Source organism: Lynx rufus, unplaced genomic scaffold (assembly GCF_022079265.1).
Source record: "Lynx rufus isolate CCGP_SWC_20201006 ecotype Redwood Valley unplaced genomic scaffold, mLynRuf1.p SCAF_7, whole genome shotgun sequence".
Classification (NCBI taxonomy): domain Eukaryota; kingdom Metazoa; phylum Chordata; class Mammalia; order Carnivora; family Felidae; genus Lynx; species Lynx rufus.
The window spans coordinates 41,297,520-41,318,926 of record NW_025814889.1 but is presented as its reverse complement, the minus strand read 5'-3'; the positions used below and the strand labels follow the sequence as shown (position 1 = coordinate 41,318,926).

Below are 21,407 nucleotides of genomic sequence, written 5' to 3'. Positions count from 1 at the left end.
GGTCCCTCAGCAATTCTTCTTACCATCTAACAGCTCCTTCTCACAGATGCTGCGGATGAGTTCTGCCTCTGGATCATCAGCGGCAGCGCCCGCCAGCCCCATCTCCTCCTCTATGGTGGTGTCAGAGCTTGTGTTCTAATGGGGAAGAAACCAGGGATCATGGCTCATCCAAGACAGCATTTTTTAAAAATTTTTAATATTTTATTTTTAAGAGAGACAGCATGAGCAGGGGAGGGGCAGAAAGCAAGGGATACACAGAATCTGAAGCAGGCTCCAGGCTCTGAGCTGTCAGCACACAGCCTGATTCAGGGCTCGAACCCATGAACCGTGAGATCATGACCTAAGCTGACATAGGATGCTTAACTGACTGAGCCACCCAGATGCCCCCAAAACAGCATTTTTAACTCCAGCCTGTCTTTCATTTTGCAGGAATGTGTCTGGGGAAAGGCAAGTTCTGTAAAACCATTCCTACAGCGGTCAAATGTGTCTATAAAGAGGAAGCACACCTTAATTAAACAGGAAAAGAACTAGGACTCTGTAGTTTTACTTCTAAGTTGCCAAATGTGAACTGGCAAATTCAAAGTGGAACAAGCAGCATTATTTTCAAGTTGCTAAAGCATATTCCTACATCTCTGAACTCATCCTCACAGAAGCACGTCATTTGCTGCATACAATCAATAAACGGATCATGGGGACAATGGTTCAAGGTCACAGAGGTCAGACCTAATTCCACTGCTGCAAGATACTCTGTGTCTTATTTGTCTGCAAGACACCACTGCCTCTAGTGGAAAGAACACAAGGTCCCCATAAGGTGGCAGGCCCAGCAACCACGGCTGATGGGAAAGGGGGTGCGTGTGTGCTTATTCTAACAAGCAGTGCCTGAGGGGGAGCCTAGATTTCATGCTGAGGTCCCTAACTCAACGCTCTGTTTCCCTAAAACTTTCCTTCCTGGGTGGTCACCAACAGACTGCTCCATCTTTGTTCTCACTAACCTTTCCCAGTAACAGCAGCAAGGAGGCAGGGTGTCTTCCTCATTTAACAGTAGAAAAGCAGAGGTTCCCAGAAGGAAACGTGAGTGACCCACAGTCAGGAAATAAATCCGGGAAATGCTTGGGACACAAACCCAAACACGCAGGCACTTCATTCACCTTCTCCTTCGGATCCTTAGTCTTCTGCTCCTGCTCTTCCCGAAGAACCCGGCGCCGACAGAGCTCCCCGCTCACTGCCTGTTCCAAGTGCACCAGCTGCTGCAGAGCCACATCTCCAGCCAGGGACAGCAGGTTCATCAACAGGAAAGTGGGGAGCATGGGGGTGTCCTCTGGAGGAGGAGAGGGAAAGCAGGGAGAAAGAGACAAAATTAAATCTCACAGGACCCTGCATTCTGTGTTGATGGCTCTACCTCTTGCTCATGTGCCATACACAAGCTGGCGCAGAAGAGAGAGATGGAGACGGGGGAGGGTGGGCGGGGAGGGACGGGGATGGTGGCGGTGACTGGCCCAGTCTGAGTGACAGAAGTGAGACAGTGTGGTCTGCGGAGGGTCAGGGGCTGCTGTAGGAAGCAGTGCTGGCAGTGGCTACTGGCTCGACAAGGAAAGCAGTAGACTCTGGCTGCTGCCCACGGGGGACCCTCTTGCCTACTTACTCGGGACCTCCTGGGTGGCGCTCTTCTCCCCCAGCTTCTCCAGGGCCTGCTTTGCACAGCCCTGCAATATCTGGGCACAGATCACCTCAGGGCCCTCTGCCAGCTGGTAAATGAGGGTCACTGCCACCTCTTTGAATGGGATCCAGAGTGGGTCTGGGTGGACAAAGCCTGTGGAGGAGAAGGGAGAAGTCACCCACTGCAGACAAAGGACTCCATTCTACCCGAGGCCTTCACGATAGCTCACCTTTTGTGACCACCTCTTGCAGTCGCTCAAACAACCTATGTTGCTGAGGCAGCCGGAAGGGAGGGTGACGTTTGCTCAGAGAAGGCTGTCGAGAACAGGAAAGACAAAAGGTGGGTATGTGTTGAGAGTGTGTAAGAGGATGGCCACTCTCCTTGGTCTGGAGACCCCATGTACCTTTCTCCTGTCAGAGATGTTGGCAATGGCATGGCACACCTGCTGGGCCAACCTGTAGTCCTGTGGAAACTTCTCATCTAGTCCTATGCTCACCAGTGTGTCTAAGTTGCTTCCCACGATTTCTGGTTTTCCTCTAGAGGAAGGAAACCACACAGTCAAAGCTAGTCAAGGACAGGACTCTGTGGGGGAAAATGCCAAGCGGGGTAGGTAACAGCACTCAGTGCAAGGCTAGAGCCCTGGAGCAGACAGCAGAGGCTCTGACATGGGGCTGGCCCCTCAGAATCCCTCTTGCTGTACCAAATCCCGTTATTTCTGCTGCACGGGGTGCAGAGGAGGGCGCTGCTACTATTTTATTTTTCACTTAGGTAGCCGACTCACGCACACAGCTTGGCTGGGCGTGACTGCTGTTATTGAAGGAAAGGGAGCTTTCTCAGAACCTTCCCTTTCCCTCTTATTCCTAGCGTCTGTCTGGATCTGAGCCTCACCGTGCCATCATCCCAAGAAGCATGACAGAGGAACAGCGCTCCAGAGGAGAGCAGGGGACCTTCTCGGTCGCCCGCTCCCACAGCAGCTGGGTCACTGCCGGTTTCAATTCATCCTTCTGCACAAACTCACAGAGCTGAATAGAAAAGAGAAAGGGCTCAGGCCAAAAAATAACAACCCCCGCCCCCCCCAATCCTTGGTCTGCTTCTCTGAAGAGAACGTTGAGAGCCCGAAGTGGGTAAAAGCAATACTTAGGGATGGAAAAGGAAGAAGGAGGCTCGAAATGTAAAGTTGGGGTTTGGGGAGGTACTTGCACCTCTGTCACTTTTCTACCTTCATGCCTTCAAAACTACATTTATTAAGATGACATATTGAAGTCTGTGTGAGTCCATGGCTCTGACTACATTCCGGGGATTTCTAGTAGCTGTTGTTGCTGTGACCACAACTCAACATGTCTAAAGCAGAAGACTCCATCCTTCCTTGCCTTTTCATTTTGCCCAGGGTACCAACATTCTCAATCACATATGCTTAACACTTCACAGTCAGCTAATTTCTTCCCCACTTAATCCTATCCATTTTTCCTTTATAATCTATCTTCCATTAAGTGCAAGTCCACAGCTTTTCCTCCCAGCCCGAGTCTAGTCCTTTGATGCTGCACATTTACAGAAGGTGCGTAGACCTCGTCTCTAGCGTCCTCTCCAACCAACCTGTATGCTCCTGTTGGACCAGTCTCCCAAACATCTTCTTCATCACGCCACACCTCTGCTCATCATTTAGAAATAGCTCTCCTTTGGAGCACTTGGGTGGCTCAGTCTGATAAGTGTCCGATTCTGGCTCAGGTCATGATCCTGCAGTTCGTGAGTTCAAGACCTGCATCAGGCTGTGTGCTGACAGCTCAGAGCCTGGAGTCTGCTTCAGATAGATTCTGTGTCTCCCTCTCTCTCTGCCCCTCCCCCACTCACGCTCTGTCTCTCTCTCAAAAATAAATAAACATAAAAAAAAAAAAGAAACAAAACTCTCCTTTGCCTATAGTAGGGGCTCTGGACCAGGAGAGCTAGCCTGACATTTCAGCCCAGCGGCTGCCACCAGGCTCCTTTTCTCCCCAAGAGAAAAATGTGGCTGGCGGTAGTGCTCCACCTGGTGGAAGCTGGTGGTCAGCACCACCTCCACCTGTCTCCACAACCCAAATACTTGTACTTCAAAAGCAGGTCCACCTCACTACAATGTTGGCCAACAAGGTGAAAGTCCTGGACTTGTGAAAGGCATTCAGGGACCTTTACAATTCAGTTCCAACCTACACTCCCACTTTACTATCTTTTGCAGATAACAGTTTCCAGCCAGAACGTGATCTTTTTCATGCCACAACTTTCTGTGCTCTTAATTGGCTTTCCATCTACATGCTCCCTCCTTTCTCTCTCTACATCCTACTCATCAAGACCCTGTTTAAGTCCTACCACCTCCAGGAAGCTTTCCTTGACTGTTCTACCTCATACTGCTCTCTTGCCCACTCAGGACTCGTCAGGGTAACGTACAAGGTACGAGTATGTTTTCTGGAGCTCTTATTGCCTGAGTCTCTGCCACCAACCAGCTGTGATTAGCCAAGTTCCTTAACCTCTCAGTGTCTTAAGCTTCTCACTGTAAAATGTACACTAACAGTATTACCTCACTGGGTTGTTGTGAGGGTTACACAAGTTCATATGAGCAAACTGCTAAGAACAGTCCCTGGCATGTCATTAGTGTTACCCTATCACCATTGCTGCTATAACCATTACCTGTGCCACATTTTTTTGGCACTGAATTACCTATGTGCCACATCATTCTATAACTGTTTTATGTTTTTTGGCTACCCACTATACTGTTGGTTCCTTTTAAGTTGGGAACTTGAAAACAATCTTATACTTTGTGGGGCTGAGTAAACTGCTGAACACGTACATAGTAATCACTAATACTTGTTGAATGAATAAAGAAAATAGAAGTAAGGGGGTGCCTGGCTGGCTTGGTCAGAAGAGCATGTGATTTTTGATCTCAGGGTCATGAGTTTGAGTCCCACATTGGCTGCAGAGATTACATAAACAAACAAACAAACAAACAAATAAGAAAGAAAGAAAGAAAGAGAAGAAAGAAAGAGAAAGAAAGGAAGGAAAAGGAAAAGAAAAGAAGGGAAGAAAGGAATGAAGGAAGGAAAGTAAGGAAAGGAAAGAAAGAGACTTACAATTTCCTCAAGACACTGGATAGTCCCAACTGAGGCATCCACTAGTAGCAAAGAGAGGTTCTGAATCAAAGTCTGGGCTTTGGCTCTGTGGGAATAGCAGAGAGCAGAGGTCATTAAAAACTGGCAAGTTAAACCTGGCAAACAGGTGATTAGGACTATCCCACCACAGTGTCAGATGACTTTACTGAAGTCCAGCCCCGCCCTGAGCCCCATTAGATTCAGGACTCCTCAAGAAGGATGCCCCCGCCCCCTGCCATTCCTGTAGGAGACTGCAAACGTCCCCTGAGAAGCTGACCCTGTTAAAGCTGGCAGAGGCAAAGGTACCACATATACCTGGCAGAGTCCCCTCTGGGGCTGAGGTAAAGCTGGCGGTAGGCATTAAGCACAGCCTCCCGGATGCCAGGCTCCTTAGACCAGATGAGAGGGAGCATGCGGCGCACCCCGAACAGGGCCTGAGGTACCCCAAATTGGAACACCATCACAAAGAATTCAATCACCTCCTGCACCACTGAGGGAGAGACAGAAATGTCACCCATCTGCTTGGCAAAATTCCCCCAATACTTAGAGATAGAACCTTTCCTACTGTAGCAACATGCAAGTGGAAGCTTCTTCCATTTCCCCCAAGAATATCATCCTAGATGGCCCTGTCGTGAAATACCCTATGCATACCACGTCTGCTCCACAGAGCTAGACAAAGCAAACGGAAATAAAGAATCCTTGCCTTTTGAAGGAGCAGACCGTTATCAATAAAATACAGGCAAGACTGGTTTTTCCAACCCCAAGACACAGTCCTTACAGAGAGGGATGCTGGCACACCTGTAGTTGTGTTTTCATACATCATCTTGCTGATGATGCTAATGGCCTCTGTAATCTTCAGAGAGAAGCTGTAGGCGTCCTGCAGATACTGCACCAGCATCTCCTGCTTCACCAGCTCATCGCTTTCCCTGGATTTCACGGGCTCTGACACACTGGGCTTGTCTTTACTGTCTGTCTGTCCTGGGCCCATGTTCCCTGCAGAACCCTGGGCATTCTCCTGTGTGGAAGCTGCCGGGCCTAGAAGTTAGAGAATTCTAGGATGGTTATTGCTCGAAGGTGTATGGGGAAATCTATCGGCTACAACATCCCCGGATAGTTCTTTCCACAATGGGAGGGTATACACTTAGAACCTACTCTAAAATGTCTTGGTTCATTTCTCAAAAAATTCCGAACATCCTCTATGGTTTGGAAATACCATTTCACGCCATATGACTATCAATCTTAGGTCCATGGGCTGTATCCATTCCAGGGCACTGCCAAATCTCCTCTGGACTGCTGTGGCACAGTGCCTCCTGGCACTCCCAGGCCAGTGTCTGGCATAAAGTAAATAGCCCATCGATACTAATTGAAATGTTTTGTTTGCTAACTGAAGAAGGAAAAGAAATACCTTTGAAGATAGTCCCCAAGAGATTCAGGAACCTGGTCTCCTCTGACTCCTCTGGGTCCACATGACTGAAAGGCTCAGACTCCTGGAAGTGGCCTATGGCTTCTCGAGTGAGAATGATGGCCTGCCTGGAAGAACATCCACCGGTCACCAACTTGGCACCCACGGGAGTGTCACTGCAGCCTTCTGTAATGCAGCCTACCTCATGATTACATCGAGAACCTAGACTTACTACCCCAAAGAAAAGGAACACTTCTCATGCTTAAAAACTTGAGAAGTGGGGCACCTGGGTGGCTCAGTTGGTTAAGCATCTGACTTCAGCTCAGGTCATGATCTCACGGTTCATGGGTTTGAGCCCCAAGTCAGGCTCTGTGGTGAGAGCTCAGAGCCTGGAGCCTGCTTTGGATTCTGTGTCTCCCTCTCTCTCTGCCCCTCCCCTGCTAGTACTCTGTCTCACCCTCTCTCTTAAAAATAAAAACATTAAAAAAAAAAAAAGTTGAGAAGCACCTACAAGGGTGGAGCTCAAAACACTTTCCCATTTTTGAAGTGACAAGGCTTTACTACATAGTCTTCAAAGAAACTCAAATAAGACTTTTCAAATTTAAAGGTCACAAACCTACTCCAAACATCTACTTAAAAACTTTGCTAAGTCAAAGTTTAGAAAAAGTAAGTGTTCAATAACTGATTAATTTATGGGACATCCATACAATGGGAGTCAATGTTAGCATAAAAAAGAATGAGGCAGCTATTCATGTATAAATATTAAAAACATTGCAGTATGTTGTTAAGTGAAAAAAAGCAAGGTGGTAGATCAGTGGGTAGAAAATTCTACCATTTGTGTAAGAAGGGAAGGAAAAGAACATATGTTACACTATACGTCTTTGTTATCCCTAGAAGGGTGTGCGATAAACTCGGAATGTTGCTTCCTTGTAGGAAATGAATCTAAGTAGCTAGGAAATAGGTTTGGAAGGGACTTTACAATGCATGTCCTTGTTATAATTTAAAATTTTGTACCGTGTGAATGTACTAATTTAAAAAAAAAAAGATTTTTAAGTAATCTCTACACCCAATGCGGGGCTTGAACTCACAACCCTGGGTTTAAGTAAGAGTCGCATGCAATACTGACTGAGCCAGCCAGGCTCATTTTTTAATGTAATTTTCTGTTCTAAAAAATACTATTATTAAACTGTTAAAAAGTTTTTAAAAGAAGTTTTGTTCTAACACACATTTAACTGGCATCAAATACCTCAGTTATTAAGACCATAACCCAGCACTGACTGCTGAGGTTTTCTGAAGGAGGAGGGGACATCTTTAACATGAGAAGAAATCTTTATTTTAACTGACAGGAGAAAATACTAATATGGTTGGAGGCAGAAGAAGCAGTTATAAAATTACAGTACCTCTTTACACCTTAGCAAAGTAAATAAAGACACCAGAGAGACATAAGGGAGAGCAAACTAGCCACCTTCCATTCAGTCTTTTCTGAACAGCCTAATTAGGTAGGAAATAAATCAGTAACTTGTGGCTGAGGTTTAAGGAGACCTGCTGATAGCTAGAAGGGCTTTTGTTGCTAGCTGCCCTGAAGTTCTAGAGTCACAAAAACACTGGGAGAAATCTGTTCTCCAAGGTCAGGATTAACAATGAGGCTGATTTCAAGATTAAAGTAGGATTAACGGAGTTTAATATTATTTATTAGCTCACAGGATGTAGTAGAAAGAAATTAGAGACCACATGATCTAATCAATTGCTTTTTTTAAAGGCTTTTATTTTTTTAAAGGTTTTTTTGTTTGTTTGTTTCTTTTTAAAGTAAGCTCTACGCCCAATGTGGGGCTTGAACTCACGACCCTGAGATCAAGAGTTGCATGCTCTACTGAATGAACCAGCTGGGCGCCCCTAATCAATTTCTTATTTTACAAATAATGAAACTGAGGCCAAGGAAATTTAAGCAACTTATTTAAGATTATACAACTAGAATTATACTTACAGGCTTTCTTCTTCAAATGGAGAACTTTTGCATATTTAATTATAATATTATTTACATTTAGCTGTTTTCATGGTTCTTTAAACATTTGTAAAAGTAGAAAAGCATGCTTAATTGTGGACTGTGCCTTTGGCATAAATCTGGTGTTCAGGCCATTATTATAATGAAAACACCTACCATCACTTGGTGGCAGCATACCCCAAGTACAGTTCATTTCATTTATTTAAACAAAAATTTTTTTAATTTATTTTGAGAGAGAGAGACAGAGAGAGAGCAAGAGCAAGCATACAAGCAAGGGAGGTCCAGAGAGAAGGAGACCGATCCAAAGCAGGCTCCACAGCATCAGCGCAGAGCCTGACACTGGGCTCGAACTCATAAACTGTGAAATCATGACCTAAGCTGAGATCAAGAGTCAGATGTTTAACCGACTGTCCCACCCAGGTGCTCCTATTTACTTTTTAAAGACTTTTATTATTTTTGAGAGAGAGAGAGAGAGAGAGAGAGAGAGAAAGTGAGCAGGGGAGGGACAGAGGATCCGAAGCAGGCCCTGAGCTGACAGCAGAGAGCTGGATGTGGGGCTTGAACTCATGAACCACAAGATCATGACCTGAGCAGAAGCTGGACGCTTAACCAACTGAGCCACCCAGGTGCCCTGATGTTTTTTTAAAGACTTTTAAAAAGATTTCTTTTTTTCTTTTTCTTTCTTTCTTTCTTTCTTTCTTTCTGAGAGAGAGCGAGCGCATGCGCACACAAGTGAGAGGGTGAGAGGGGCAGAGAGTGAGAGAGAGAGAATCCCATGCTGTCAAAACAGACCTCAATGTGGGGCTTCATCTCACAAACTTTAAGATCATGATGTGAGCTAAAATTGACAATCAGACGCTTAACTGACTAAGCCACCCAGCTGTCCCAAGTGCAGTTCCTTTTAAAGAAATACTGTTCCTCAAAAGTTAACTCTAGAGGCGCCAGGTGGCTCAGTCAGTTAAGCGTCCAATTCTTGGTTTCAGCTTAGGTCATGATCTCACGTTTTGAGTTCGAGCTCCATGTTGGGCTCTGCGCTGACAGTGCACAGCCTGGTTGGGATTCTCTCTCTCCCTCTCTCTGCTCCTCCCTTGTGCTCACACACACACTCTCTCAAAATAAATAAATAAACACACACAAAAAAAGTTAACTAACTCTAGGGGCACCTGGGTGGCCCAGTCCGTTGGGCATCCGATTTTGGCTTAGGTCATGATCTCACAGTTTGTGAGTCTGGGCTCTGCACAGGGGTCTGTGCTGACGACACAGAGACTAGAGCCGGCTTCAGGTTCTATGTCTCCCTCTCCCTCAAATATAGGTAAAACATTAAAAAAAGCAAAACAAAACAAAAAAACCAATGGGGGTGCCTGGGTAGCTCAGTCAGTTAAGCATCCAACTCAGTTTTGGTTCAGGTCATGATCTCACGGTCTGTGAAATGGAGCCCCGCGTCAGGTTCTGTGCTGACAGTGCGGAGCCTGCTTGGGGTTCTCTCTACCTCCCTCCCTTATTCTTTCCCCCTTCCTGGCCCACGCTGTCTCTCAAAATAAGTAAATAAACTTAATAAAAATAAATACATACATACATACATACACACATAAATAAGTTAACTCTAAACCTAAAAAGATCATTAGAGAAAAGCTCACTCTTTCACATACTTGTAACTAGCCTTGGCAAGCAACTGATGGATGCGTTCTTTCACGTCTTCGGTGGTCTCTGTACTAGCAATCACCACAGGAATCTCCTCTTCTTCCTGGGGAAGCTTTAGCAGCTGCTGCAGGGTAGACCTCAACTCTGGCAGCATGGCTTCCCACTCCTCCTCTGGGTCCAGCACTGCAGCTGAATGAGAAAGTCTCACTTAGACTCTTGGAGTTTCTGATGGCAGGGAACAGGATGTCTAGGGTGAGGATTCCTACACAGTAACTACTTACAAGCAGCTGCAGTTCGCCTCTGGGCCCTCATCTCTTGTAATTTCTCGGTTTCCTTCTGCAGTGGTCCAGCAAGGTCAGTGTCACTAAGCTACCAAGGTAAAATGAATATCAGGGTCATTAAGTCACATAATTTCATTCCTGTTTCCATTTATTCTTTCTCTTTTGGGTAGATCAAGCCTACTTACCTTGCAGGAAAAGGGATTATTGGCAAGAAAACTGGCCAGCAGCTGAATGGCATTTTTACATACTAGCACTGACTTGTCTGCCAGACGTCCCACTGCTAGGGCCACCACTGCTTGGAAACGTGTCAAGGGGAGAGCCTATGTGGGGTAGGAAGAGAAGAATGAGCTCACGTACCACATCATCCATTCTGTTCATCATACTCAAAATGTTCTTGAAGTACACTGTATGTGAGCTACCTACTCACTCTAAAGAAACTTTTCTATGGGATATAAAATAGTTACTCTTTGTCGTGGTTAAGACACAGTATAGTCCTTAAATGGAGCCAGGCATCCTTGTCCTTGGTAGAGGAAGACCTTTATTACTGGTAGTAAGAATATGAATTCTAGACTCTTCTGTGGGACACGGGATTCCTCTTTTCTCCAGCCTGTCTACAGAATACTGTTATGTCTTTATCATGAAGAAGGCTATTCACCTTCTGCTGGACGATTCGGGTAAAGAGCTGCAAAACACGGCTCCGCACAAAGGAGTTGACGTCGTGGCCATGGGCTTGCAAGGTGTCCAAGAACTGGTCTCTGGTGTCTCGGGCTGCTTCCTCCAGCTGATCACCATTCAGAACCTGCAGGACCATCTCCGCCATAGCTGCCAGCACAGCATTACGCATCATGTAACTCTACGGGAGAAGTGGTCTGGTCTGAGGCTCCTCACTCCAATGCTAACTCTCCCTTCCCCAAACTCTTGGGCCTGTCCAGGCACAAGGAAGAGGTGAGGCCTTAAGGGTAAGCTTGCTTCACTCTGACTTTCTCTGGTCAGTTGCCTAGGTATCCACTCCTGAGATCAATGGAAGGGGCCTTGTCTGCTTGAGAATATAGGGACAAAATAAACAAGAACCCCCATTTTTTCCCCATAAGGCTCATCACATCTGTACACGTTTAAAAAGCATTAATTTCTACCTTTCATCTGAAGCTTCAAAGCCTTTGATCCATCCTAATAAAACACCCCCTTCCCTCCCACTCCTTCTTGCATTTTACTGACAAAAGAATGAAACACAGAGAAGCACAAGTCAGCCCTAGGGTGCCATGCAAGTCCACTGCAGAATGTGAGGAACAGGGGTTGGGGTTTTTACCAGGCCAAGAGCCAGAGAATGGAGTCTTGCACAAGAAGTTATAATACACTAGATGACCTAGGAGACTATCTTTGTCCTTGACATTGACCCGGGATGCCCTGCATCAGTGCAGGAGGCAGCCAGGCAGGAAGAATTGAGAGTGGCACTGTTCGGAGAGTGCAGGCAAGCTCTATGGTAGGAAGAATGGAAGGAGCTTCATCCTGATGAATGGAAGGGACTCAGAACGATGGCCGAGTGACTCTCACTAGACCTAAGGCATGGAATTGCCATCCCCTTACCAGGCGTGGATAAAACCGGTTGATACTGAAATGGAGATTAACAAATGGCTCTTTAGTCAATAAACTCTATCTGCTTCTCTGTAGGAAGAAACTGCCACCAAGTTATGCTTAGACACCTTGACTTCACGGGAAAGCCATCTTCTTGTTATAAGAAACAGCCTTAAAATTCCCAGAAGAACCTGAGATTCCCAGGGGACCACTTACCTCTCCATCCAGATGATCCAGCAAAATGCACATGCTGGACATCAGGATGGCTGGGATGTGTTCTGCTAGTTCTGTCAGAAAAGCTGCAAAGCCCTTTGCCCCTGAGGGGTCCCGACTCAGCTCCTGGGGACACTTCTGTCCAATCTCTCTGTGCAGGAAAGAAAGCACAGCCACAGCAAGATAATTCAGTTCCCAGTAAGGGAAGGGAAGTCAGGTATCTAAAATCTAAAGAAACCTAGTATGTACAGAGAACGCATTTCTAATCTTTCTTTTATCTTCCCCCTGAGGGAGATGAGAATCAGAAACTTAGACAAGAGTCACCTTACAATCTCTCCCACGATGCTCTTCATTCCATAATCAGTTGCCCACAGACTCACAGCCGCCACCAGTACCGGTGCCAGGTGTTCAAAGTGCTGCAGCATCTGGATGATCTTCACAGTGGCACCTGTGGAAATACTACACGTGAGAAATTACGGGCAAAATGGAAACCGCGGGGCAAGGCAGAGGGCTAACTTACTGAGCATATGATTATAACGTGTCAAGGCGACACCAAGCAGGCGTGTTATAGCTTCCCGGGTGGGGCGGTTCTTCTGGTGACTAATGGTGGGGTTCTCCAGGAGGCGGTAGCAGCAGCCAGTAACCAAACTGAGAAAAGGAGGGAGGGAGATGATGAAGTCAGCTGTGTGGATTCATCTATACTGGGGCCCTGCCGCTTCCATTCTCCTTCTCCTGCCCCAAAGTCAGGGTCTTCTAGCTTTCTTCATTCTTTTGATCACCGTCTACACCAAGGTGCTTTGCTTTGCCGACTCTAGATAGGTGCTCTGTCCTTCAAGATTACCAACCTTCAACCAGTTATACTTATACAGAACCCAAATAGATGATAAAGGGTAGGAGAAAGTGACCAATGACTTCCCATGGTTAAACATCATGGTTAATTCAGTTCTTATCTTGGTTGACCTTTTAGGTGCACTGGATGCAGCTGACCACATTTCTCCTGGAAACACACTTCATGTGGCTTCCCAGATGCCAGACTCCCTTCCCCAGAGTACAGTAAGGATTTCTGCTCTCTAGCTATGCTTACTGATTTGGTAATCTCAGACTTGGCGCATAAATACCATTTATATAAATACACTGACTGCCCAAATGGGTACCCTATCTCAGACCTCCCTCTCGTGCTCCAGACTTGCACATTCAACATCGGAATCAGACAACATTGCTTGGATGTCTGATAAGGACCTCAATCTTTGTATCCTCTCTTTGTATTCAAACTTTGAACTCTCTCTTTTTTTTAAGCATTTTAAAAAAGTTTATTTATTTGAGAGAAGAAAGAGAAAGAGGAAGCAGGGAAAGGGCAGAGAGAGAGAGAGAGAGAGAGAGAGAGAGAGAGAGAGAGAGAGAATTGCAAGCAAGCTCCATGCTGTCAATGCAGAGCCCAATGTGGAGCTTGAACTCACGAACCGTGAGGTCATGATCTGAGCCGAAATCAAGAGTCAGCTGCTTAGCTCCCTGAGCCAACCAAGCATCCACCCCCGCCTCTTTTTATGTTTATTCTGAAAGCTCAGGTCAAAACCCTGAGTGAGTCATCCTTGACTGAACTCTCCCTCAAACTTCATACACCTCTGTCAGATTATCCTATAAGCTCTACCTTAGGGAAAAAAGTACAGAGTCCATCCACTTCTCCCCATATCCACTGCCACTCTTGGGTCTAAGCTACCATCATCTCTTGCCCAAGTTACTGCAACAGCCTCCTAATTGGTCTCCTGCTTTCTTCCTTTCCTTTCATAGTCTGTTTCAACACAACAGCCAGGATGATCCTGTTAAAGCCCTAGTCAGACCACGTCACTGCCCTGCTCAGAACCCTTGAGTGGCCCCATCTCACTCTGAGAAAATGCAAAGTCACCATGATGGCCAAGGATCTGCACAGTTGGCTCCCCACTGCTTCTGGGATTTCACAGCCTATCCCCTTCACCTGCTCAGCTGCCATGTCTCTCGCCTCACTGCTACCACCTGTACATGCCAGATACATGCCTTCCTCAGGGTTTTTGTACCTGCTGTTCCGTTCCTCACCCTTGTTTATTCCTCCATATTCTCGTGCCTCATACGGCCTCCTCTGGGTTTTTTCTCAAATGTCACCACCTCAAAAAGGCCTTGCTAGAACAGCTGATTTAAGATCACAACTCTCGGGGCGTCTGGGTGGCTCAGTTGAGCACCCAACTTCAGCTCAGGTCATGATCTCATGGCTTGTGAGTTCGAGCCCTACATTGAGCTCTGTGCTGGCAGTTGAGCCTGGAGCCTGCTTCAGATTCTGTCTCTCCCTCTCTCTCTCTCTGTCCCTCCCCCACATGCTCTGTTTCTTTCTCAAAGAAATCACAACTCTCTTCCATCAAACTCCCCATCCCCTCCTCTATTGTTCTCCACAATCATAAAGTATAAAACAAACCATGTATTTTACTTACTTTAAAAATCATCTTCTGCTCTATAATATAAACTCTAAGAGGGCAGAAACTTATGTTTCTAGTGCCTGCAATAATACCAGCCATGCAGCCAGGAGATTCTCAATAAATACTATGTCATGAATGAGCAAATGGGCATTAAAGATAAGAAACTCATGGCAGTTTCTAACATTTGTTATCTACTTACTAACAATTCTATGTTATGAGTATACTTCTATGTCTTACATACAGAAGTGAGGCATGAAATGAAGTATTCAGAAAGAAGACATATCTAGCAACACAGCCCTCGTTCCTCACAGTTCACTATGACCATCTTAACCACCGACCTGACAAATTCCTCTTCAATTATTGAGTGGTTCCACAGGTGACGAATGTCCAGCTGGAGCAGCTGCGTTAGAAGCTGAAGAATTGGTTGCCTCTCTTCTTCCCAGTCAAAGCCGTGGGCGGCCTTGGCCCGGGTTTTCTTCCCCTAAAAAAGGATCATGCATACATTTAGGGAAAAATAAGGAAGACAAATCAGGTCAAAATCTGCTAGTCTGAGTGCCCAAACTGTCCAGTATTGAGATAAGGTAGAAACTAACACAGGAGATGTATTACAAATTGTAAAATATAAAAGAGCTCCTTGTCAGGGCAGGATATGCTGTGATATTTTTGAGTACTTCCTCATAAATCCTAAAAAAGGACAGACAGGATTCCCAGAATTGTTGGATTCTCTTCTTTCCCAGTGACCCCCTGATCTCCCCAGGCCCCATGTTGAGTGAGCCAGGAACTCCAATTACCTTCCCAAGGTCCAGGTCCATGAGGCTTGTCTGGCTGCTCATGGTCTCAAAGGATTCCACGAGGCGTATCAGAGCATAGCAGTTCATTTTGAGGGCATTTAGGTGGGCGCTCCTATCTGACACACTCAGAGCTGCATCATCCAGGACAGTGGGAAGTTCCTGGGAATGACGGGATACCACTGCAAGGGGCAAAGTCCGGAGTCGGCTTTGTTCACTTTCCTCATCTGCTCTGGCTTCCAAACACCCAGCATCAGCAGCCATCAGATTACCAAAGATCTGTGTTTCATCTCTCAGTGGCCACAACACAAGCCAAGTCCTTTGGGACCCCTGACCCCAATACGCTGAACACGCCCTGTCCCCACTCTCTCAGGCCAGCTACCCCAGTTTCTCCTTGGCAACTGGAAGAACTACCTCTATTAAAGAGAGGCAGTTCAAAAGTAGGAAATATTTCTTGTTGGTCTGCCCTTACAGCGAACACACACAACTCTGTATTGTCCACCAAGATTACAGACCTTAATAGGTCAAAGGTCCCCGGGGCTTAGCCAAACCAACTGAATCACCACAGCCTTGATATCATCACGTGGCTGATAAAATGTAGGAAACAGTAAACAAACAAACAACAACAAACACCTTCCATCCCCTACCCCCTGACCCATAAACACCTTTCATCAGGAATTCCAGAGTATCTTCCTTGAGGCCAGGATCTATACTTCGAAAGTGACTATGAGGGAAAGAAAGTGTGGGGGGTGAGATAGGAAACTGCAGAGCCCATTCTAGATCAGATCAAACCTGAAGAATCTAAGACTTAAACACATCTGTGAAATTGCTCAACTGGTGTGAAGTTGGGGTCAATGCTCATTAGTAGAATTATCAGCACCCCGAACCTTTATCAGTGAACCTATAATTTGGAATTTCAGGACTAACATGCAACGTTAAGGTAAACAGCCACTAGTTCTTACGGCACCAGCCAGATGCGTTCTACTTACTGTAGAATGCTGTAGACAGTATCAAAGTGCTCCAGCATTGCCAGGGGCCCCTGAGCTCGGAAGGCAGCCTGAAATGCTACAAAGATGAAAGAAACGAGTCAACACAGAGGGGAGATGCCTTGTTGGTAAATTCCATTCATGGCAGAAAATCCAGTTAATCACTTTTACTGCTTGAATACCAAAAAGAGACAGTTCATTTCAATGTAACCTATTATGGTTTTTTTAATTGTGAAATGACAAAAAGTGGCAAAAACAATACAGAGTTCTTGTACTTTTCACTCTGATGATGTTAACATCTTCTATAACCACAGTACAAGAGTCTATAAGAAATCAACATGAACTCAATGCTATTAATGAATCTACAGACGTTATCTGAATTGTTAGTTCTTCTATTTATGTCCTTTTTCTGGTCCAGGATCCAATCCAGGATCCCACAATGCATTCAGTTGTCATGTCTCCTTAGTCTCCTCCCATCTTTGTCTTTCACAATCTTGACACTTTTGAAGTATACTATTCAGTTATTCTGTACAATGTCCCTCAGTCTGGGTTTGTTTGCTATTTTCTCATGATTAGATTGAGGTTATGTATTTTTGGCAGAATGACCACAGAAGGGAGCCTCCTATCAAAGCATCACACCAAGAAGTACATGGTATCAATGTCTTATTACTATGTTAACCTTGATTACCTGCTAGTGTTCGCCAGCCATCTCCTCTGTAAAGTTACTATTTTCCTCTTTTGCAGCAAATAAGTATCTTGTTAGGGAGATACTTTGAAAATGTACAAATATCTTGTTTCTCCTCACATTTTGCCCACGAATCTGTCCATGATTCTTGCCTGCCACAGTTATTACTGAGGTGTTAGTAAACACTTTGACTTTTCTTTTTTCTTTCTTTCTTTTTAAAAAGATTTTAAAGTAATCTCTATACCCAACATGGAGCTCGAATTTACAACCGAGATCAAGAGTTGTATGCCCTGCCGACTGAGCCAGCCAGGTGCCCCTATATGGTGATTTTTCTATCTCCATCATTCCTTCTACACTTACTAATGGGAATGCCACTCTAAGGATGAGCTGTCCCTTTCCCTCTGGTTATTTATTCAAATTGGAATAGACTCACGGTTATTTCCTTTATTCCATTTTAATGCATTCCTACTACTATTTATTTTGTTGCTTAAATGATCCCATGCTTGACCACTGGGAGGTCCTTCAACTTGGCCTGCCTGCAGTCCTTTCAACGTGGTCCCTTCACTTTTGCTCTCTTACTTCCTGGTATAAGATGTTCCAGGCTCATCTTGTACTTTCCTTGGCCCAGTTCTGCAATCAACCATTCTCAACAGAGTCCTCATTTCTTTTGTGGAAGTATAGCATGTAGAAACCAAGTTCTAGGCACTAGTTAGGCTTACTGCTATTGCACTGTATCATTGTTTTTAGGTCCTCTCAGTAGAGAATAGCAGGACATGTACGTGTATATACATACATACCTGTCATATCTGTTTTGATCTGTTTATATATTAAAAATGAGTTAATTTACATATTTTACTTAACCCTAGTATACACATAAAGCAGTTTCAGAATTGCTAACCCATATTCCTATAAAAAATATTTTACTAACTCAGCTTACAATAATTGTGTAAAGTTCTTTCTTCTAGAGTATATACACAATTACATTTTTTTTTGAGACAGTGAGCGAGCCCAAGTGGGGGAGAGAGGCAGAGGGAGAGAGACAATTTTAAGATTCAATAAAAAATAAACATTCAAAGTATAATTTAAAAAAAAGAATGAGACACAAAGCACAAGCTCTTTTGTGATCCTTCTTCCCTATCAACAAACCTCTCTGCCAACGTTTTCCCGTTTTTTGCTGGAGTCTCAAGAGAAAAGCTAACCTGTCCCACTGCCCCAAAGATGTATCTCCTCTTTTTCCCCTTTGGTTTTATCCTGTCCAGGAACTGCTCTTATTCTGCCAGCATGCGCAGGCCTCCGTTCTTTATATATTTATTTGTTAAAAACTTTTTAAAAATGTTTATTTACTTCTGAGACACACACACACACACACACACACACACACAGAACCTGAAGCAGGCTACAGGCTCTGAACTGTCAGTGCAGAGCCCAACATAGGGCCTGAACTCACAAACCATGAGATCATGACCTGAGCCGAAGTCAGACGCTTAACCTGACTGAGCCACTGAGGAGTCCCTTTATATTTTTATGTTTTAAAGTTTAATTTATTTTGAGAGAAAGAGAGCACGAATGGGGGAGGGGCAGAGAAAGAGGGAGACAGGGAATCCCAAGCAGGCTCTGCACCGCCACTGTAGAGCCTGACACAGGGCTCCAACCCACTAACCAAACCCTGAGATCACAACCTGAGCCAAAATCAAGTCAAACACTCAACTGACTGAACCACACAGGTGCCCCAGGACTCCCTTCTTTAAAACAAAACAAAAACACTCAATGCCTTTCATTTGACTTTGCTATCATATCCCTTTTAAGATTTATTTATTTTTGAGAGAGAAAGACAGAGTCGCAAGTGGCGGAGGGGCAGACAGAGGGGGAGGCACAGAATCAGAAGCAGGCTCTAGGCTCCAAGCTGTCAGCACAGAGCCTGACTCAGAGCTCGAACTCACGAAGCATGAGATCATGACCTGAGCTGAAGTCGGATGACTGAGCTACCTAGGGGCACGTGGATATCCCTTTTAAATTGTGTCTCCTCTTTCAATTTCCTGATCTGTTTGTGGGATTCATCAACCTAACAACTATTCTCTCAAATATTACCAACTACCTATTTTTTTTTATTACAACTAATGATTTTCTTGGTCCATATGTCTGTTTAATTCTTTGAAGCATTACCTACTGATCTAGTCTACAGTCAGACTGCTAATTTAGGTTTATATTCGGCTTGAACATTTACCAGGCCAAGCTACTTAACTTACTAAGTCTGTTTCCTCTTCTCTATGTGAGGAATAATACAAGATTGCACATCATAGGGCTTTTCAGAATTTTTTGGTAAAGGTTAAGTAGAAATAATCCTGTGAAGCAGTCAGAATAATACTTAGCACACAGTGTAACTCAGTATATGTAATTTATTTATCACTCTCTTTTTTTAAAGTTTATTTATTTATTTTTTGAGAGAGAGAGAGAGCAAGCAGGGAAGAGGCAGAGAGAGAGGGAGACACAGAGGGAGAGAGAGAATCCCAAGCAGGCTCTGCACTACCAGCGCAGAGCCTGATGCAGGGCTCAATCCCATGAACTGTGAGATCGTGACCTGAGCCAAAATCAAGAGTCAGACGCTTTAACCGAATGAGCCACCCAGGCACTCCAGCTATTTATCACTCTTACAAACTTCCTTCTGTAATCTGGAAAATATAGAAAAATGGAAAAGAGAAATACACAGCAATTAACATCTGGCTAACTTTTTTCCATCTCTTTCCTATGCTTAGTATTTCTGCTGTTGAGGTCATATCACATACTCACTTCTCTGTTCTGCTTTTTAAAACTTAATATTATGGGGTGCCTGGGTGGCTCAGGCAGTTGAGCATCCGACTCTTGATTTTGGTTCAGGTCATGATCCCAGGGTTGTGGGATTGAGCCCTGCATTGGGCTCTTGTGCTGAGCGTGGAGCCTGCTTGGGATTCTCTCTCTCTCTCTGCTTGTCCCCCACTCTCTCTCTCCAAATAAATAAATAAAACTTAATTTTACAATAAGCATATTATAAAACCTTCGTAAATAATTTTAATGGTCACATAATAGTCCATCATATATATACATCTTAATTAACTTACTATTCCTCTATCATTAGACATTATATCTTTTTTTTTTAATTTATTTTTCTAATGTTTATTTTTTGAGACAGAGAGAGACAGAGTGTGAGCTGGGGAGGGTAGAGAAAGAGGGAGGCACAGAATCAAAGCAGGTTCCAGGCTCTAAGCTGTCAGCACAGAGCCCGACATGGGGCTCAAACTCATGAGCATTGAGATCATGACCTGAGCTGAAGTCGGACGCTTAATCGACTGAGCCACCCAGGTGTCCCTCTCTTCTTTATAATGTAGGCTTCGTGTCCAATGTGGGGCTTGAACTCAGGACCCTGAGATCAAGAGTAGCATTCTCTACTGAGTCAGCCAGGTGCCCCTATTGTTAGACAATATGATATTTCTAATTTTTTCCACTAAAATTCACATTTACTCCCTTGGCAAATCTGGATTAAATTCAACTGCCTGCTTACTTCATTCATGTAATCATACAAATAAAAATGGCTTGACAAAAATATACAATCATGCTAACTATTCTTACTTTAAACTTATGACCATTAATCTCAAGTGGGCCCTTAGTATTTCTTGGTAAGCCTGTTACAAATTCCCAGGCCTCCTCACCTTCTTCTAGGCAATTATTTCACACCTTTCCTCTGCTCATAAGATCAAGGCCTTCTTCCCCAATTCCTTCTCAGTTAAAGGCTTCACTTCCTATCTCACTGAGAAAAAAGAATCACACAGAAGAGGGGCACCTGGGTGGCTCAGTTGGTTAAACAGCCAACTTTGGCTCAGGTCATGATCATGCAGTCTGTGGGTTCAAGCCCCATGTCGAGCTCTGTGTTAACAGCTCGGAGCCTGGAGCTGGCTTCAGATTCTGTTTCTCCCTCTCTCTGCCCCTCCCCTACTCTTTCTCTCTCTCTCAAAAATAAACATTAAGAAGCACATAGAAGAGAACTTCCAGCTGCCCCAAGATCTGTATTTCCCCTCACTACCTGCATCTGTGCCCAGCTACTCTGTCTTTTCTTTTGCTACTGCAGATAAACTGTCCCACCCTCTAGTAAAACCATCTCCTCCCTCTGTGCACCAGATTACACACTCTCTTACCTACTAAAGATACTGCTCCAACAATCTGTCCCCTCTCCCTCTTGCATCATCAACCTAACCTTCTCTGATAGCTTCCATTCAGTACATACACATGTAATGCCACCCATCTTATAAAAAATCCTCCCGGGGAGCCTGGGTGGCTCAGTCAGTTAAGTCTCTGACTCTTGATTTTGGCTCAGGCCATGATCTCAGTTTGTGGAATCCAGTCCCATGATGGACTCTGTGCTGACAGCATGGAGCCTGCTTGGGATTATCTCTCTCTCCTTCTCTCTGCCCTTCCCCTGCTCTTCCTCTCTCTCTCAAAATAAAAAAATAAACAAAAAATCCTCTCTCAACTCTACCTCCTCCTCCATCATCACCTCATTTCTCTGTTACTCATGAAAGCAAAACAATCAGAAAGTTATCTAAACTCTGTCTTCCCATTTTCTCATAAACCCACCTATTTCAATTAGCC

At 44.7% G+C, this 21,407-nt stretch overlaps 1 protein-coding gene and 1 non-coding gene across 6 annotated transcripts in view; both read right to left on the bottom strand.

Moving 5' to 3' along the window:
* The window catches only part of NCAPD2 (non-SMC condensin I complex subunit D2), a 29,267-nt gene that overhangs the window by 3,960 nt on the left and 3,900 nt on the right, over positions 1-21,407 (bottom strand). For all 5 annotated transcript variants that reach the window (XM_047065897.1, XM_047065895.1, XM_047065899.1 and 2 more), the window contains exons 3-23: positions 16,106-16,181; positions 15,782-15,840; positions 15,120-15,298; positions 14,667-14,809; positions 12,405-12,532; positions 12,209-12,332; positions 11,888-12,035; positions 10,755-10,952; positions 10,285-10,419; positions 10,100-10,187; positions 9,827-10,007; positions 6,179-6,303; positions 5,572-5,808; positions 5,089-5,263; positions 4,756-4,840; positions 2,546-2,679; positions 2,061-2,193; positions 1,887-1,971; positions 1,643-1,810; positions 1,149-1,318; positions 24-135 (exon numbers count right to left, since the gene is read on the bottom strand). In XM_047065897.1, the coding sequence (XP_046921853.1) occupies positions 24-135; positions 1,149-1,318; positions 1,643-1,810; positions 1,887-1,971; positions 2,061-2,193; positions 2,546-2,679; positions 4,756-4,840; positions 5,089-5,263; positions 5,572-5,808; positions 6,179-6,303; positions 9,827-10,007; positions 10,100-10,187; positions 10,285-10,419; positions 10,755-10,952; positions 11,888-12,035; positions 12,209-12,332; positions 12,405-12,532; positions 14,667-14,809; positions 15,120-15,298; positions 15,782-15,840; positions 16,106-16,181 (2,883 nt within the window). The remainder of the gene's footprint in view (positions 1-23; positions 136-1,148; positions 1,319-1,642; positions 1,811-1,886; positions 1,972-2,060; positions 2,194-2,545; positions 2,680-4,755; positions 4,841-5,088; positions 5,264-5,571; positions 5,809-6,178; positions 6,304-9,826; positions 10,008-10,099; positions 10,188-10,284; positions 10,420-10,754; positions 10,953-11,887; positions 12,036-12,208; positions 12,333-12,404; positions 12,533-14,666; positions 14,810-15,119; positions 15,299-15,781; positions 15,841-16,105; positions 16,182-21,407) is intronic.
* On the bottom strand, positions 15,375-15,704 carry LOC124502821 (small nucleolar RNA U85). Its single transcript, XR_006960069.1, has one exon. It is a non-coding gene; the product is annotated as a small nucleolar RNA U85 (small nucleolar RNA).